Here is a 17,602-nt window from a genome sequence, read left to right as displayed (position 1 = left end):
CCTCCAGCACCTGCCCGGAGCCAGGGGAAAGTTTGCTTTTAGCACTCAGGCTGGCAGGCTGGTGGCTGGTCCCCTACCTGTCCTGGGGCTGAGGCTGGCAGCAGGGCAGGCAGGACCCCAGCCAAGCTCCTCGGTCCTGGCGTTGCTGGCGCTCGGCTCCCCAGGTGCTTGGCGTCCCCTCCCTGGCAGGACAGTGGCTCATGTGGCTCTGAGAGTCTCCAGTCACCTGGGAGATGACCCTGATTCAAAGGCTTTTCCCAGCCCTGCCAGGGCGGGCTCTGGCCCAGCTCTAAGCCAGGAGGTGACGGAGATGGAGATGGTGCCTGGCCCAGCCCTTGCGCAGCCCCGGCAGCACCCAGGGAGCATCCAGGCTTGGGGACGGGCACTGGATCCCCGGCAAGAGGAGCCACCGCAGCATCACTCGCTCCCTGCCTGACCCTGGCTGGGATCCAGGCTCCTGCTCAGAGCCCAGGAGTCCCCGGCCATGCCTGCCCCAAGCGGGACCCCCTGCCTGAGGGAGCTGGCAGCACCCCCCTGCAAGCATCGCCCCGGGGATGGGAGCCACCCCAGCCGCCCTGCTGTGGCCCCTGCCCGTGTGCCCGGCGTCCTCCATGGCAGGCTGCCAGAAGCGACCCCCATGAAACCAGAGTGGTGGGAGGGAGGTGTGCACGGTGGAGATGAGCCCCCCTTGGCTCCACAGACCCTGGGGCGGGGGCTGAGGTGGCTGCGGTGTCAGGTCCCCCAGCCACCCCTGCCCAACTAACGCGGCGTGGAAACGCCCGGGGGCTGCTTTTAGGAGACGGTGGTGGGAAGCAGCATCCAGGCGCCATGGCCTCCTGGCCAGCAGCCCAGCTCGCCCGCCAGCCGGCTGCATCCCGGTTGCTGTTATTGCCCAGGGAACCGCCATCCCACAGCGCAGAGGAAACTATTTACAAGCAAGAGCAAGGTGGAGCGCACAGACCTGTTTGGGAACAGAGGCTGAGGCGTGGACGACCTGCTCCCAGGCAAGGACTCCACGAAACACTCCGCTCTTCCCGGCCAGGCTGCGGCCACCCTTGCCAGCACTAGGAGGGCCCAGGGGTGGTTCTGCCAGCTGGGATTTGACATGTGCAGTGGGGAATGTTCCTCAGAGGGACATGGGACCCTGGCCAAGGGACTGGCACCCGCTACAGGGGCTGGATTGGGAGTGCTGGAGCCCCTCAGCTCCCAGGGAGCACACGCCTGGCTGCCTGCCTTGCTAGGACACAGAGCAGCCTGGCACAGAGACCCCCTCTGGGCTGCCCCTGCCACCCGTCCCCACTGCCAGCAGAGATGATCCTTTGGGCTCAGGACAGGTGCCTCAGTGCTGGCACAGCCCCATGCCATCACCTGCTGCTAGCGGTGCCCGTGCTCTCCGACAGCACCCTGTGCCATCAGCCCCTGCCAACAGTGCCCGTGCTCTCTGACAGCACGCTGTGCCATCACCCACTGCCAGCAGTGCCTGTGCTCTCCAACAGCACCCTGTGCCATCACCCACTGCCAACAGTGCCCGTGCTCTCCGACAGCACGCTGTGCCATCACCCACTGCCAGCAGTGCCCGTGCTCTCTGACAGCACCCTGTGCCATCACCCCCTGCCAACAGTGCCCGTGCTCTCCGACAGCACGCTGTGCCATCACCCACTGCCAGCAGTGCCCGTGCTCTCTGACAGCACCCTGTGCCATCACCCACTGCCAGCCATGCCCGTGTTCTCCAACAGCACCCTGTGCCATCACCCACTGCCAGCGGTGCCCACGCTCTCCGACAGCACGCTGTGCCATCACCCACTGCCAGCGGTGCCCACGCTCTCCGACAGCACCCTGTGCCATCACCCACTGCCAGCGGTGCCCACGCTCTCCGACAGCACGCTGTGCCATCACCCACTGCCAGGGGTGCCCGTGCTCTCTGACAGCACCCTGTGCCATCGCCCACTGCCAGCAGTGTCTGCGCCCTCCCACTGTGCCATGCCACGGCTGTGGAGCCGCTGCTCCCCATGGGTGTGCGCAGGGTGCGTCTGCCCCCAGGAAAGCCGCCGGCTTGGGAGCGGGAGAGCAGCCGGTGCTTTCTGGCAGCGGGACAGGTGTCTACAGGGCAGCATGTGCCTTGGGAAGCCAATGGAGGGGTGCAGGGCCCGAGAGGGAGAACTGCCCCAGACACAGCAGCTCACTAACCCGTTGGTGCTGTGGGAAGAGAGGTCTTACCCCAGAGGAGTGCTGCATCTGCTAGGGCCGCCTGCACTGCGGAGTGCCCCCCGTCACATCAGAGCAGACCCCAGGGCTGCGGTGGAGCAGAGCGTGCCAGGAGCCCGAGGAGCTGAGGGGGTGTGAGAAAACCCCAGTTCCTCCCATCGCTTCCTGGCCTGCCTGGCCCCTCCCTGCCCGTAATGGTGCTGAGCTTCCCTGCTGCCCAGCAAAGCCCTGGGGCTGGCATGGCTGAGTCAGGCCTCTTGCACCCTCATCATCCTCCCGGCATGTCAGGGGAAGCTGAGGCACAGGAATGTCCGGTTTGCCATCACATGGCCAGGCAGCAGCCAGCGCCAGGGAGCTGGGGCACCGTGGGGCTGCTGGGGACGCCTGTCCCAGGCACCAGCTCCATCAGCCTTCCCGATGGGAAGCTCAGCCCAAAGCTGGGAGGCAAACACCCTGGGGGCAGAGGAGCAGAGATCCTGCTCCTTCTCCAGCCGCTGTCCTCTGCCGGAGCTCTCCTGCCGGTGGCCTGGTGGCAGCTGTCCCCCTCGGCAGCCGTGGAGCCCCAGCACGGGCTCAGTTTACACAGCACTTGCTCCATCCAAGGTGTTACGGCACAGCTGCTTCTCGCTTACGCAGGCTTGGAGCTGTGTCCCCTCTCCCCTGAGACACAATGTCCCAGCCTGGAGGTTACATGGGAGCTCCCAGCCCTCCGCAATGGCAGAGGCAGGACCCTGTGTCAACAACGTCACCTGCTCCAACCCGCAAGGGGTTTGGGGTGGAGGGGCTCTGTGCCCACCTGACAGTGCCGGAGGGGTGGGACAGCCTCCTGCCCATTCCCCAAGGGGGACAAGGCAAGGGATCCCTCTGGGTATCTTGGTTTCCTTCCAGAAAGGGTGTCCCCAGGCAGCCCTGGGAGGAATGTGCCACAAAGTGTTTGGTCCCTGCAAGGGGCCAGAGTCACCAAGGGGTGTCCTTGGTCAGCAGATAGAGACCCCAGCGCCCCGGCGCGCTGCCGGCAGCCTTTCTCACAGCCCTGCTCCATCACTCAGGGAGAAGCCACCCTGGCTCCAGCGCTGCCCCTCACTGCTCGCCCACCCCAGAGCGATGGGACCTGCCCAAGGTCACATGTGCAGCTGGGGCCAGCCTGGCCAGGGCCCTTCCCCTACCAGCCACTGGGCCTGAGAACCCTCCAAATTCATGCCACATGTGCTGGCCAGGAGTCATCGCCCTGGACTCTCTCAGTGCTGCTGACACACACCCACCCAGCTGCGCAACCTGCTGCCTGCCGCTCCTGGGCCACCCCCAGGGCAGTAAAACCCCAACCCCACGGGGAACCTTGACGTAAGACCCAGGGCATGCGTTACTGCTTTGAGGTCTGCGGGTGGGAAAAAAGAAGGGACCCCAGGGAAGTGCCTGGGCACGCAGCTCTGCCCGCGCCGGGGGCCAGGCGGGTGCTGGGGAGCGCGCTGGCTGGCAGAGCTGCCAGGTTTTCATGCGCGAGCTCTGATCCTGCTCTTTGGAGGTGCAGCGACTGCACAGCTCTGCCCCGCGGTTTTACCCAGCTGAAGGAAGAGGGGAGGCAGTTTTGCTGGCACCGCTGAGCCTCTGGCACTGCAGCCCCCCTCCCTGGGGCCGGTGTCCCCGTGGCACCCCTTCCACTCACCTGCGTGTGGGTTGGTGGGGCAGGTGGCCGGTGGCTGGTCAGGGGCATGAGGCCGGCATGGCGAGGGGCGAGCGGCTGGCCGTGGGGTGATGCCTGTGGGGCTGAGCGTGGGGAGCCAATCCTGCCTTCTCAGGGTGCTTCCTCTGGGGCTGGAGGACAGCGAGCCATGCGAAGGGGCCAGCAGCACCCGAGCCCTTCGCAGGGAAGGGGCTGCCCCACGGACGCAATAGCCGGAGGGGGCCGAGCCAGAGGGCTGTGGGGCTGCGTAAAAACACCACCGCAGAAATTCACAGCTCAGGTTACCGGCTAGATAAATATAGTGTCTTTATCTGACCTCACAGGGCGAAGAAATGCTCCTCTCGCATTCCAGCTTTGGAGAGGCTTAAAGGGGACGTGAACCCGAGGGGGCTGGTGGCTCGAGGCAAGGGGGTGCTGGGAGGGGAGGCTGCGGAGGCAGGGGGGCTGTGGGAAGGATGGCTGAGGGTAAGTGTGGGGAGGAGAGAGATCTGGAGAGGGAGATGGAGTTCTGGGAGAGAAAGGATGGACAGAGCGTTAAGAGGGAGCAGGGCGGGACACAGTGTGGTGTGGGGGTCAGGGAGGCGGAAAGAGGGGGTGCCCGTGGCTGCCAGTAAGGTCTGGAGCATCAAGGTAAGGAGAGGAGGTCGTCTAGATTTTGCCCCCCTCGGGGCAAGTCGTAGGGAGAAGAACCCCCTAAGCCTGTAGCAGAGGTGGGCATGGGGCAGCTGGTGTGGTGGCGTGGGCACCAGCGCACCCACCCCTCATGGCTCCACGGGGACACCAGGGCACCCACCGGGCACCGCTCCCCAACGCCTGACCTGCCCAGGGTGGCGAGGCCTCGTGGTATGTCAGCGCCTGAGCGGCTGTGACTCAGTGAGCACCTGCCGAGGATAATTAGGAGGGATGTAATTATGGTGGCATTTTCCTCCCTCCTGCCTGGCTCCAGCCCTTAAAAACAGGGAGGGCTGGGCAAGGGATGCATCTGAGCGTTACCCTGGGAGGCTGCTATGGGGTCATCGGCGGTGTCACAGGGTGGTGGCAGGGCCCTGCTCCCAATCCTGAGGGGGAGCGTGCCCCACGGTCCCCAGCTCCCAGGGCAGCACCCTGACCCCGGGCAGGGAGCGATGCATGGCTGATCCAGCTGCTCTCGGCGATGCGGGGCCCTTGGCAGCCCCGCGGGCAGTGTGCAGGGGCATGGGCAGCAGGACGGACCCTGGCAAGACAGGCACAGCACCACAGGGCCAGGAGCTTCAGGATGCACGTGCACACCCAGCCCTGCTCCCAAACGTGCTCCCAGTCCCAGCAATTCCCTTCCCGGAGGATGGCTGGGACAGGACCGGCCCTGGGGTGCCCGCTGGTACCTACCCTGCCTTGCCTCCCTGCCGGCACAGTGGGCAGCCTTGGCTCACAGCGGGGCGAGGAGGGGGGGTCTCTAGGACTGAGTGGCATGGGATAGGGACAGGGATGGGATGGGGATGGGGCTAAGGGCCTGGGTGCAGGGGTCCGTGCTCCAGGTGGGCAGAAGGGTATCACCCTCCCTGGGAAAGGCAAGTCTTGTCCCTGCCCGCTTTTCTCCCGCAGGGCTCAGGCTGCTGGATGCCTGGGAGAGGAATGGTGGGGGCTGCCCGGGAAGGGTCCCCCCCCCCAGCACAGGCGGTCCCTGCCCTCACTGCAGGCTGGCACCCAGCCCCGCCACGGCCCCTTGCCCCACCGCCGCACACACGGGTGGCCGTGGCTTCAACACACAACCTAGGGTTTTATTGTGCAGACAGAGGAACACTCCCGGAGGACAGGGGTTTTTTGTTGTTGCTTTTCATAGGGTTCTTTTTTTTTTTTTATCCCCCTGAACAGAATTTCTTTTATGACAAGCTGTGGAAACAACTACAAATGTTCACAAAAAAATGAGACTCGAGACGCATCCGTGCTCTGCCGGCTGGGCTCTGCGCCCGCCCCGGTGCCCACCAGCAAACCCAGGGAGCTGGGCACAGCCAGGCCTCGGCTATATGTGGCCTCAGCAGCACTAGACAGCAAGCAAGCAGGCAGGGATGGGCAAGGAATGGGCACAGGGGTAGGAGGCAGCTCATGGTGTCTGGAGAAGAGCAAGGAGTGGGGAGCCGCTGCTGTGAATTGCTCTCAGCCCTGGTGGCACAGCCCACGCTGCACGGGTAGCTCAGCAGGGCTGGGGTTCACCCCACGGACCCCGATGCCCCTACCTGCATCTCCCCCTGCCCCCATGCCCTCCCCTGCGTAGGGCACAGCAGGGCTGTCCCTACGGTCTCTCTCCCACAGCCGGCTGGGCTGCTCCTTGCCCGGGAGCTGCCAGGTTTTGGGGACACCGGGGCAGCAGCCCACCAGCTCCTCGGGGTCCTGCGGGGCATCAGGGCGCACCTGGGCTGGCCTCAGCATCCCTTTCCCTGCTCCTGCTGCCCCCTGAGGAGGTCCTGGCCTTACTGAGGTGGTGGCCAGGAGCTGGGCTGCCTGTAGGCCCTTTTCTGCTCTTAAATGGAGACAGGGAAATGCTAGAAGGGAGGGGGCACACGGCCTCCTCCCAGCGGTATGGTGGGACTGGAGGAAGATTGCTGAGCCTACCCACGCCAGGCACCGGGACGCGTGCCTGGAGGGGTTGGGGCCCCCAGGTGCTCCCTTGGGGAACACAGGGTGCTGGTGCAGAGGAATCCCTGTGCAGGCTCCCGTAGGGGAGCCCCCTCCCCACCGCTGCCTCAGTCCAGCTCTGGGGGCCTTGGGGAGGGGAGAAGGGGCGAAGGCAGGGCTGTGGCTAGCTCAGAGAGGCTCTGCTTGCCTCCACTGCGCGTGGGGGCTGGCAGCAATTCTCTCGTCACAGCTAAGGGCTGATCCCCGAGGAGAGCGAGTGGTGTCGCTGGCTCGGGCAGCCCAAAGGTGCCAGGTGGTGTCTGGAGGAGGCCTTGCTTCCAGCCCAGCTGCAAAAAACAGATTAGGAAAAACTTGTTGCCAAAGCACGTTTGCAGTGAGCCCCCCTCCCAGAGCCCCAGAAGAGCACTGCGGAGGCAGGGGCATTTGATGGGTGTCTCCCAGACCTGCTCCCCGCTCTCCTCACAGCCTGGCCAGGCCCAGCATCATCCCGTGCCTCCCCTGGTCCCTCTGTCTCTTCCCTGCTTGCTCTGAGCCAGGGCTTGCCTTGCCCTCTCCCAGTCGCGGCAGCTCGGGGTGATTCAGGCCGAGAGGAGCAGGCTGAGGCATCAGCAAGTCACCTGGCTGGTGGGCAGGGTGGGTCAGGGACGCCGGCAGCCTCATCCCCTCCAGGGGCTGTGGGCACAGCACCCGGCGCGGGGACCCCTCTGCACGCTCTCGCATCATCTCTGTCTCTTACCTGCCAGTCCAGCTGTCTTTCCCCAGTTCAGAACAGGCAAACCCCAAAAGTTAAAGGGATGGGAGAAGCAGGCTGTGCAGGGCTGAGACTCCAGTGCTCCCAGCACGAGCAAACCAGCCAGCCTACCGAGCAGGGGAGGTGTGATGGGAGAAGCAACGCTGCCTAGCGGAGCCACCATGCTTCGGAGCAGGGCATGTGTGCGTGTAATGGTGGGTCTCGGCACAGGACGGTGGTTAGCGTTAGATACACGGCTATATAGAGATAACACAGAGAGTTTTCACTTGTTCCAAATGGTTCAGCTTCTCTTTCCAAGGGCTGCGTTCTGGCGGGGGAGGCAGGTTTGCTGGGGTACTCGGTGTGTGCGTGTGTGCGTGTGTGCGTGCGTGTGCGTGTGTGTGTGTGCTTTTCCTTTCACAGGGACACGAAGTCCACGGCTTGCAGCAGAGGCAGGGAAAGGAGAAGCAGCAGGAGCCATGAAGTGTTCTGGATCAAGAGGCTGAAGCCGGCGCATTTCTCCAGTTTGTCTGTGAGGACAGGGAACAGGGAGGGAGAGAAGAGACACGATGAAATCCCTTGGGAACAGGGATCAGGCTGGCTGTTATAAGGAGTACTGGGACTCAGCTTCTTGCCTTGTCTCTGACACAGAAATTCAACCAAGTCCCATCGTGGCCTCTTTGCCTGTTTCCCCTCCCACCTTGTGCCCATGTGGTGGCAAAGCTTTTGGGGGGCACAGAGACCCTGGGTAGCATAACCCTGCCTCTGCCTGACTGAGGAGACAAGGGGATGGGCACCAGGTAAGACGAAGGGCTCTGCAGCTGGAGGACTGCTCCTGCGGGACCTGAGTGTGGAAAATCCCTACTGCACTCCCGCTCTGGAGCCCAGACCTCTTCAGCCCTTCACCAGCAGACTGGTGACTGGGATTGATTGTGAAGCATCACCAGTGGCAGGACACCTGATCAATGCACCCAAGGCAGCGCCCAGGACAGACAGGGGTAAGCACCCTGAGATGGGGCAGTGAGGCCATCTGTGGGGCTGACCGCTCTGCTTGCAGTAGGAAGGGCATGCAAGGGCTGGGAAGTATTTATGGGGCTCAGGCTGGGTTTGGGGATGCCATAGGGGGTTGTGGTTTTCTCTACTGGCCCTGCCAAGCCAAGGAGCAGGTGTGAAGGAGGGACTGAGGCTAGGCGCCGCTGCCCGTCTCACCTTTGATGACAGTGATGTTCTTTATCTGGTTGCCAGTGTAGTCATTGGTGGCCTTCAGCTCACACATGTAGACACCTTCATCACTGGTGGTGAAGCTCTGCAGGTAGAGGCACACCAGGTTCTTGTGCATGGTGACGTTGGCTCGGCTTCGGTAGACATTTTCAGAGACGCTGATGGTGCTGTGGATGACATGCTTCCTGTTGTCCTTGGTGATGCTGAACTCATAGGTCAGGGGGTTGCTGGTTTTGTTCTCATAACGGCAGTCCACCCGGAGGCTCTGGCCCAGCAGACAGGCACTCAGGTCCTTGATCATCTGGCAGTGGGCAGCCTGGAGCACTGGGAGAGGCAAGCAGGGGTTGGGCAGGGAACAGTGAGGACTGGGGATGCCTGTGCAGCCTCCTGGCCCTTGCCCGGCTGCTCTGGGCTGAGCTCAGGCTCACTGGAAAGCAGGGAGGGGATGCGTGTCTGCCGGCTGTACCTGTCAGGATGACAGCGATGCTGACGGTGGGGTTCATCTCTCCGCTCAAGGTGCTGTCAGCAAAAGGGGAGTCTGGGCAGGGAGAGAGAGAGGCAGTTAGCCAGGCCATGGCCCCAGCACACAGATGTGGGCCCTTGGTGGTACAGACATGGGCACACATGGCACAGGTGGCCAGGCTGCCTCTTCTCGCACAAGTAATGCTCTGCAGCCTCTGCTCCTCGTCATGAGGTCTGATTCGCTGCGCAGGGACCAGCTAGCCCTGCAACGAGCTAGGGAATCGGGCACTGTGCTTCCCACATCCCCAGGCAATGCTGGCCACGGTCTCTTTTCTGGATCCCCTGCGTCAGACATGAAATGAGCGTGGCGCAGACCTGCAGCTGCCTGCAGCAAGGCCCACACGTGCCGCCTTCCCCTCCTCCTGCCCTGTGCCCAGGCTGGGTGCCCACTCGAGGGACAGGCAGGAGAAATCGGGATGTGCCCCGGTGCCTGCACATCATGGCCGGGGGGCTGCGGCTCACGGTGAGCGTGCTGCCAGGTGAGGGACCCTCCCTCGCGCCGGCGGGTGCCAGGCCTGCCAGCCCCCCTGCGGCTCCAGCGGGTGAGCTCAGCAAAGATGACTCATTGCAATGCAGTGAGGGAAAGGGGCCAAGAGCAGTGAAAAGGAGGGACACGGCAGCTGGACAGGGAGCCAAGACCACCGAGGGATGGCACCACGTCTCCAGGAGCTGAGCTGAGCCTGCCCGGCCATGGGGTGGAAGGTCTTTGGGGTGGCAGAGTCCACCCTCTGGGTCCCTGGCATGATGCTCCTCTCCCTTCAAGCTGCCTGCTGGTCTGGGTGGGTAAGGAGCCCGCAGATGTGCTGTCAAAACCCCAGGGCTGCTGGGGGTTCCAATCCAGCTGAAAGGAATCAATTAAAGGTTTGCAGCCCAGCCAAGCAGCTGCACAGGGAATCCAGCCGCAGACATGCGGAATGGAGGGAGAGGGTGGGGGAGCAGCAAAGCAGACACCAGGGCTGAAGGACACACCGAGCGCGCTGCAGTCGGTCCTCCAGGCTGGGGGTGTGGGGGCAGGTCCAAGAGGGGGAGGTAAATTACCACCTTTGGGGCTCCAGGCTGGCAGAGGGGACAGAAGACCCCCAGTTTGCTCCCTCTGAGCCTGCCCAAGCATCCAGAGAAGAGCTAGGAACTGCCTGCACTGCAACCAGCTGGATTTTTCTTTTTAGCATTTTTTGGGTCTTTCACGAAATGTTCTGGGAGGAAATACCAAACCCGTTTGCTCACTCTGAAGCTGTGAAAGATCTCTATATCTGCAACCCCAAACCCTGGCCAGGAAGAAAAATTCCCTTCTGTTTGGTTTTGGCAACCAAGACATTGCAAATGGGGGCAAATGCGTGATGTAGGAGACCAGCCCCTGTCCCTTGCTTTGTCCTTTCTCAGCTCGGATCCACTCCTCTCTCAGTGTCCTGGGGCACTATCTAGGTCACAGCCAGGCTTTCCTCCAGAAAATCAGTGCAAATAAGCTCCCAGAGAGGGGGCTTCCTCCTAGCTGTGTGCAAAAGCACTCAGATCCTCTAGGTTCTGGGTTCAGGAGCCCTTGGATCCCTTGTACCCCTTCTCTCCTCCTGACAGTGGTGCCGGGAGCGGAGCTAGCTCTTGCTCCTGCATGATCCCAGAGGCTTTGCATGGGGACAGGACCCCCGAGGATGGCAGCGTTGGGGTGACTCAGTGTTGGGGTGACTCCGGCTCTGGCAGAGCAGTATCTGCCACCTGCTTGGGGCCACAGTGCGGTGGTCCGTACCCCTGTGCCCACCACCGTGACAAGCCAAGGGTGACAAGCGGGCTGTGGGCATGGTGGTGCGGTGGCTGAGTGATGCTGGGGAAGGAGAGAGCCAGATTGGTGGGCTGAGAGAAACCAAGTCCCCGGCCCCGAGCCTGGCCGTGACGGGGGGCGGGGGGGGGAGCTGCCAGCAAAAGGGGGGCACACGGGGGCTCCCGGGCACTGGGGGCAAAGCGGAGCGGGTGAGACCTGTGCCCTGGCCCTGCAGGGGGCGGGAGGGCTCCGGGTGGGCGCTGGCCCCTTTGCGGGGAGCGGGCAGGGGCGCAGCAGCCACGCGTGGGAGCGGGAGGTGGGGGGCGAGGGGCGGGGGTGCGCGCGCGGGCGTGCCCACGGAGCAATGCCGCAGTCCCCGTGCTGGGCGGGGGGGGGGGCACCGGCACCGATGCGAAAGCACGGAGAGCATCCCGGCACGGAGAGCATCCCCCTCCGCGGCCGCTGCCCCCGCAGAGCATCCCCCTGCCCGCCGCCACCGCGGCAGGGACGAGAGGGTCCCCCTGCCACACCGGCGCACCGGGGAGCGGGGGGCACTGCGGAGCGGCCCCAGCCCCGTGCCCCCTCCCCGCGGGGCCGGGGCACCGCCGCTGGGGGCGGGGGCGGGCGGGTCGGTGCCTACCTGGCCCGGCGCTGTCCGGTGCTGCCCGCGCTGCCGCCCGCGGGGCCGCCGGCGCTGTCCGGTGCTGCCCGCGCTGCCCGCGCTGCTGCCGCTGCCCGCGCTGCTGCCCGGCGGGGCTGTGGGCGGTGCGGCGCTCCCGCAGTTTGGGAAGGGCCGGGCGGGCGGCCCCAGCAAATCAGTGCGGGGCGGCGTCACGGAGGCTCGGCCCCCGGCCCTGCGGCGAGGGGGGGGGCTGCCTCTGCGGGGGGGGGCTGCCTTTGGGGGGGAGGGGGGCTGCCTCTGCGGGGGGGGCTGGTTCTGCGGGGGGCTGGTTCTGCGGGGGAGGCTGCCTTCTGGGGGGGGGCTGCCTTTACGGGGGGAGGGGCTGCCTCTGCGCGGGGGGCTGCCTCTGCGGGCCTACCCCCGCCCCGGGCTGTGGCTGTCCCGGCCCCGGGGGGCTCGGGCCAAGGCTGGGACACCGGGGCCGGGGGGCAGCCCCTTGGGCAGGGGGAAGGGGGCTTGGCGGGGCACGCAGTGGTGCGGGGGATGGGCGGGTGTGTCCGTCTCCCTGCCCCCCCCTTCCCGTTCCCCTCTTTCTGCAGACTGGGAAGGGCGGCAGTTTCCCATCGCCATGGGAACATCGCATTTTGCAGAGGAGTTGCCAGCTCTCATCCTCCCCTGGTTTGGGTAGCTGCTCTGCTTTGGAAGTGGAAAGAAGAGCTTGGCTTGGGCTTTGCTGAGGAGGGGGCAAGTATTCCCCCTCCCCAAACGAGCAGGCCCGACGAGGCCAGCCTGCACCAGGTCACCACAGACCCAGGCAGCACCGGTCTCCAAGCAGGGAATGGTGGAACTGCGGGGACGCAGCTGAAGCTCTGCCCGTGCTGCCAACGGCCACAAGCCTCAAGGTTTAGGCCCGGGGCTGGTGGCAGTGGGGACGTGAACACGGGCTGGGTGTCCCCCCACGTGGCTGGGAAGGGGCTCAGTGAGCTGCTCCTACACAGGCAAAAAATGTCTTTGGACCCAGAAGGCAGCCCGGCAAAAGACCTCTTCCCTGCTCTTGGGCAAGGTGGGGATGACAGGAGAGGAGGGCAGCATCACTGGGAGTTGGGGTCCCAAGGCACCCCAGGAAGGAACGGAGCCATGCAGGATGGCCTGCCCTGTCCTCGCCTCCTCCCGCACCCCCTGGCCGGGCTCTGCAAAAAGGGCTGGCGCTGTGAAAGTTGATATGAAAAGTCGTATTCTGCTCCAGCAAAACCTGATCCCAGGTGACATTCGAGTGCTGAGGTTTTGCAAGCTGGCTGTGCCGTGGGGTTTTGCTAATTCTACAAAATCTGACCTCTGCCTGCTTGCTCGCTACGTGGGCTGCGGGCATGCTGCCCCAAACGGGGCCGGACACCCCAGCTGGCCCAGGGCACGTGCAGCAGGGCCCCCAGCGTGCTGCCGTGAGGAGGGCAAAGGCCTGACCCTATCTGCTGTGGCAGCTGCCTATCGAACGGACCCAGGCTGGGGGTCATATGCTGCTGCAGGTGCACAGCAGCACAACTACACTGGTGACCTGGGATGGTACAGACTGACAGTGCTGGCGAAGGACGGGATTAAAGGCATGGCAAACTGACACAGAAAGCCACGACTGGAAGCAGATCGATGCAACGCAAACAGACAAACGCAAGAGGTGTGTTGCCAGGTTGTCAGGTTGCAAAAAATGCAAGTGCGAGGTCTGCGTCAAGACACAGCTGTGATGTGGGGCAGCACGTGTAACCATGCGCACACACATGCGTGCGCTCACACGCACACTTCGCTTTTACATCTAGCGCCATATCTCTACAACTATGTCCCCTCCACATCCCCACCCTCCCCCCAGCTATGCGAGCACAGGCAGCCAGGGGGTCCAAGCTCAAGGGGCTGCGTTTTGCAGGAATGCAGTTGCCCAAGTCCCATTACAAGAGGTCTTGGCTCCCTTTAAATCTCTTCCTTGTGGTGCTGTGGAGACAGGCGTGATTGTGCAGTTTCTGGGCAGTGCTGGCAGCGAGCATCCTGCCTAGGTATTTACAGGAGGCTCCTTGCAGAGGTTCTCCTGCTGGATAGTCCCTTCACTGCAGATTGCAGCCTGGCTGCTATCCATAAACCAGAGAAAATCAGTCCCCAAGTCACACCTAATGCAGAGGCCTCCAGATACTGGCCAAAGGAAAAGAAAAGGGTGAGGAGGAGAAAATCTGATGATGACAGACAGACCAACAAATGGAGAGGGGGGCAGGCAGCATTTGTATTGGCAGGTGTCAGACAGAGAGACAGCCAAGCATAAACAGGGGCCAGGAGGTAGCCAGACAGACATGGTGCAGCACAGCAGTGCCGATACCAGCAGGCACGGGTCAATGCAGCAAGACAGACGGACAAGCAGGCAGAGGCAGGGCACAGGCAGCTCTCCTAGGAGGCCAGATCAGCCCAGCTGCCCCTAGCTCTGGAGAGAAAGCCAGGGCATGTGGGGCATCCTTCTGCTCTGCTGGAGTGTGCTGGGGGCATCGCTGCTCCCAGTAGCTCAAGGACCATCCCCAGTAGCTGCGGGAGGCAGGCTGGGCACAGAAGCACCAAGGGGGACAATGACTCGGGTGTCTGGTGCTGCTGCAGCAATTAAAACCCGGCCTTGCCCCAAGGACATCCTGCTGTAGGGGACACCCCTCTTCGAGGAGAAAGGTGGGTGCACATCCTTTCCAAGAGGAACATCTCTCCCCTGCCCTCAGCCTATCCCCCAACATGGAAGAAGAGAGTCTCTCTCTCTCTTCCTCCTGCTTGTGAATCACTGCGCAGCACTACATGCTGGGTCCTGCTCAAAACGTGACAGCAGGATGCCCACGCAGCAGCCGGTCCCTACCAGCAACGATTTGCTCTCCCACTGCTAATTGCTGGGGGGGGAGACATGAGGTCCCATTTGACAGGACCTGGGGGCAGCACTCCTGGGGGGAGACTCCTGGCATCTTCTCTGAGGCCATTAGAGCTGGGGAGTTACAAGACGGAGGAGTAAGGGAGGGTATCTGAGAATCGGTGTTATTGATCTGGCAGATCTGGCAGAGATCGCAGCTCTAGGCTGGACTGATGGATATGCTCACCTGCTGCGCAGCGCAGCGCCTGCCCCTGCACATCCCCACTCCGGCTGGCAGGCCGGGCAAGGCCCAGAGCTCCATCTGGTAGGAGAGCTGCACAGGAATCATGCTTCTCACTGCACTGAGCCAAACCTGGGCCCTTCCCACCCCATCTTTGAGGGACAAGAAAGCGTGGCTGCAGAAGAGCTTTGCCCTTGATTGGAGAGACAGAATGGCCCTTGGGAGCCCAGTGAGGCCCTACGGATGCTATATGTAGCATGGCCCAGATACGAAGCCCCTGGGCTTTGTGGCACCACCACACAGAGCGGGGGTGGAGGAGACTGTGCTCCCCTCCTTCCTGCACACAGCCATGGAAAACAGGGGCAGGCAAAGCTCCTGCTGCAGCACTGGCCTGGGGTCTGCTGTGCTTCAAGCAGCCACACCAGCTCATCAAAGGAGATGGCTGGCTCACACACAGTCCCAGCTCTGCCAGGGTGCTTTGCCTGCAGTTTGCCTTGGTAGCCTCGACCTGTTCCATGGCTGCATCCTTGGTACAGAGAACCCCCAGAGACTGGAGGCCTCAGTCTAACAGAGAGGGATCCAGGGCTGGGAAGTGCATGTGAGGACCCAGCACTGACACTAAGGACAGTCCCTGCACTGACACACCTGCCAGCAGGAACATCCCTCCCTTTCCCTCATTCCTCCCTGTCTGCCTGTGCGCTGTGACTAGCAGAAAGTCCTGGCTCTGTGCTTGCACCCAGTCATGCAAGAGTGCCCCAAGGATGGGGATGCTGAGCCCTCCCGCTTGTTGTGGTGGTTTGCCTTGAAGAGAGGGTTCTCTGGGAGGCTGCCAGCAGTGAGTATTCACTACAGTGTAGGATCTCCCCCCTCTTAAATCTCTGCTTCATTTAGCACTGCTGCCTTTCCACCCTCCTGGGATCTGGGAGCCACCAGGCAATATCCCAGCAGCGCGGCTTTCCTGCCCAACCAGAGTAGAGCCATTCTCCTTGAGATCTGCTATCCATCTGGAGGAGCGGGTGACCATCTCTGTTGGCCTCTAGCCCTTCCTGCCCAAGGCCACTAAAATCTTCCTGCAAGAGACTTGGAAATCCTTGTGGGAGCCAGCCAGGACACTAGGAGCCAGCTCAGCTTGGAAGAGGGTGTTGATTGAGGCACAGAGCTCTCGGTTTGCTCCATCTGGTCTCCAGACTGAGTGGGAGTGGTGCTTGGCTGCCTGCTCCAGCCTCCTCCTCATTGCCTCCCATTGCAGCCAGTAATGCATCCTGCTGGTGCTTGGCATGGGCTAGTTTTTTTCCCCACGCAGCTGCTGGGATGGGAGAGCTGCTTTCCACACCGTGCCCTGCAAACCTGATCTCTGCTGAGCTTAAAGGGAGACTTGTCCCTGGGGGAAGGAGAAACATCTCTGCCAGCTGAACTGGGCAGGTCTGGCAGATAACTCAGCTCCCAGCTCAGAGTTGAGCTGTGCCCCTTACCTGCAGGGTGGGGGGCCAGAAAGCCTGTGTTCAACCTCTCTGCAAGGGTGCCACGTCCCATGGGCTCTTTGTATGAAAGTCAACATGGACAGAGTTGGAACCGGGAAAAGGTGCCACTTCAGACGGTGAAACTCCCCTCCTCTACCAGCTGAACGCCTTACCCTGTGACACAGCGCACACACACCCTGTCCCCCCCCTTAAGCTGGCAGTCAAGGGGAGTACCTATAGGGGCTTATCCCAGGTTGTGTGGCATTAGAAGCCCCAGACAGGCCGCTGACTCCCAGAGCAGCTTTAAACCCCTTTGTCCTGGGGAAATTTACCTGTGTGGGAAAGGAGAAGCCCCTAGTGGCCTCCTGGGAAGATGCTGGGCAGAGAAAGGGGCGCAGAGCACTGCACTGCCTCTGCTCCCCAGCCCCAGCCTAGCTTTCTCATCTCTCTCTCGAGAGAGATGAATAATGCAAGCTACAGAAAACAGAAATAGCTTTCCCCAATTTCCCCTTCCTACCGACTGAGCCATAAGGAATGGAAACTGTTTATTAATAACCCTTATTTATGAAGAAACCGTTGGGCCAGGGTGGTTAACTCTCACCGTGTGGGTTCCTGTGGCTAGTTCCGGAGGAGAAGAGCTGCTGGAAAGAGCTGCTTGCAGGGTCCCCCCTGTGCTCCAAGCCAGCTGGGAAGCTCCTTGCTCTGAAAAGAGGCAGATTAAATACAGGCAGGTTAAACACAGGCAGGCAGGTTAAATACAGGCAGGTTAAACACAGGCAGGCAGGTTCGCCCCTTTCAGGCAGAGCGGAGCCGGGTTCTACATTGAGGCTGGAGGTTGTCAGGCCTGGCGCTCACCCTGGCAGCACTGGCAGGGCAGTGGCTGTCGCCACAGCACACAGTGCTTCCCTTCAGCAGCCAGCCAGCTGCTCCCCGTGCTTGGGCTTGTGTCATCAGCTCCAGCATTCGCTCTTCTCCCCCATTGTCAGCGGGGACAATGGGAGCTGCACCGAGGCTGAGCCAGGAAGGGCTTTCCCCGCTCCCTGCCTCTGCCGCTGACACGAGCCAGCAAGCCTGTGCTGCCGGCGTGCCTCCTCAGCCCTCCTGCCCCAAGGACACCCGGGTGGCGGGGCAGAGGGGGAGACAGCCCAGGCCTGATGCCAGCTCTCCCCAGAGGCCCTCAGCTTGCCCTGCATCACCCTGCTCAGCACAGAGCCACAAACACCAGCAGCCCTCCAGCCACATCTGGCCGCGCAACCAGCCTTGTGCCATGCTTAGTCACTCAGCAATTCCTCCCAGTCCATAATGACAAATTGTTTGGAGCAGAGGGAGGTTTTCAAGTGCCTCCCAGGCAGCTTTTTTACCCGTTGTTGTCTGCTTCTGTTTGCTTAGGAGGTTGGAGAACCTTGTGTTTCTGGGCTCCCGCAGCAGAGCTAGGAAGCTCGGGTCCCCCATCCCCATCTCTCCTACAGTCTCCTTCAGGGGCAGGAAGCGGGTCACCTCATCTCTCTGTGCGTCAGTTTTGCCACAGAAAAACACGGCCTGAAGAAATTCCTTCCGCCTCTGTCTAGGCCAACCCCCTAGTTTGAAACATTAAGTCTCCAGGAGACAGGCTGTGGGTCAGGACAAAAAGAATCACTGAGCTTTTGTAAAGAGAAATCTGAAGACACAAGTAAAAGTTAAAAGGGAAAGGGAAAGAAAAA

General features: G+C 62.4%; 1 protein-coding gene across 1 annotated transcript; it reads right to left on the bottom strand.

Moving 5' to 3' along the window:
- Positions 1-5,622: 5,622 nt before the first annotated feature.
- THY1 (Thy-1 cell surface antigen) lies at positions 5,623-11,496 on the bottom strand. Its single transcript, XM_037409964.1, has 4 exons — positions 11,366-11,496; positions 8,917-8,988; positions 8,439-8,774; positions 5,623-7,759 (listed from the first exon to the last, which is right to left on the bottom strand). The coding sequence occupies exons 2-4, from the start codon at positions 8,951-8,953 to the stop codon at positions 7,647-7,649; spliced, it is 486 nt and encodes a 161-aa protein (XP_037265861.1). The 5' UTR covers positions 8,954-8,988; positions 11,366-11,496; the 3' UTR covers positions 5,623-7,646.
- Positions 11,497-17,602: the final 6,106 nt, after the last annotated feature.

The sequence above is a fragment of the Falco rusticolus genome, chromosome 16, assembly GCF_015220075.1.
Source record: "Falco rusticolus isolate bFalRus1 chromosome 16, bFalRus1.pri, whole genome shotgun sequence".
NCBI classification, from domain to species: domain Eukaryota; kingdom Metazoa; phylum Chordata; class Aves; order Falconiformes; family Falconidae; genus Falco; species Falco rusticolus.
Note: the sequence above shows the minus strand (reverse complement) of the source record. Positions and strands in the feature narration are given on the sequence as shown.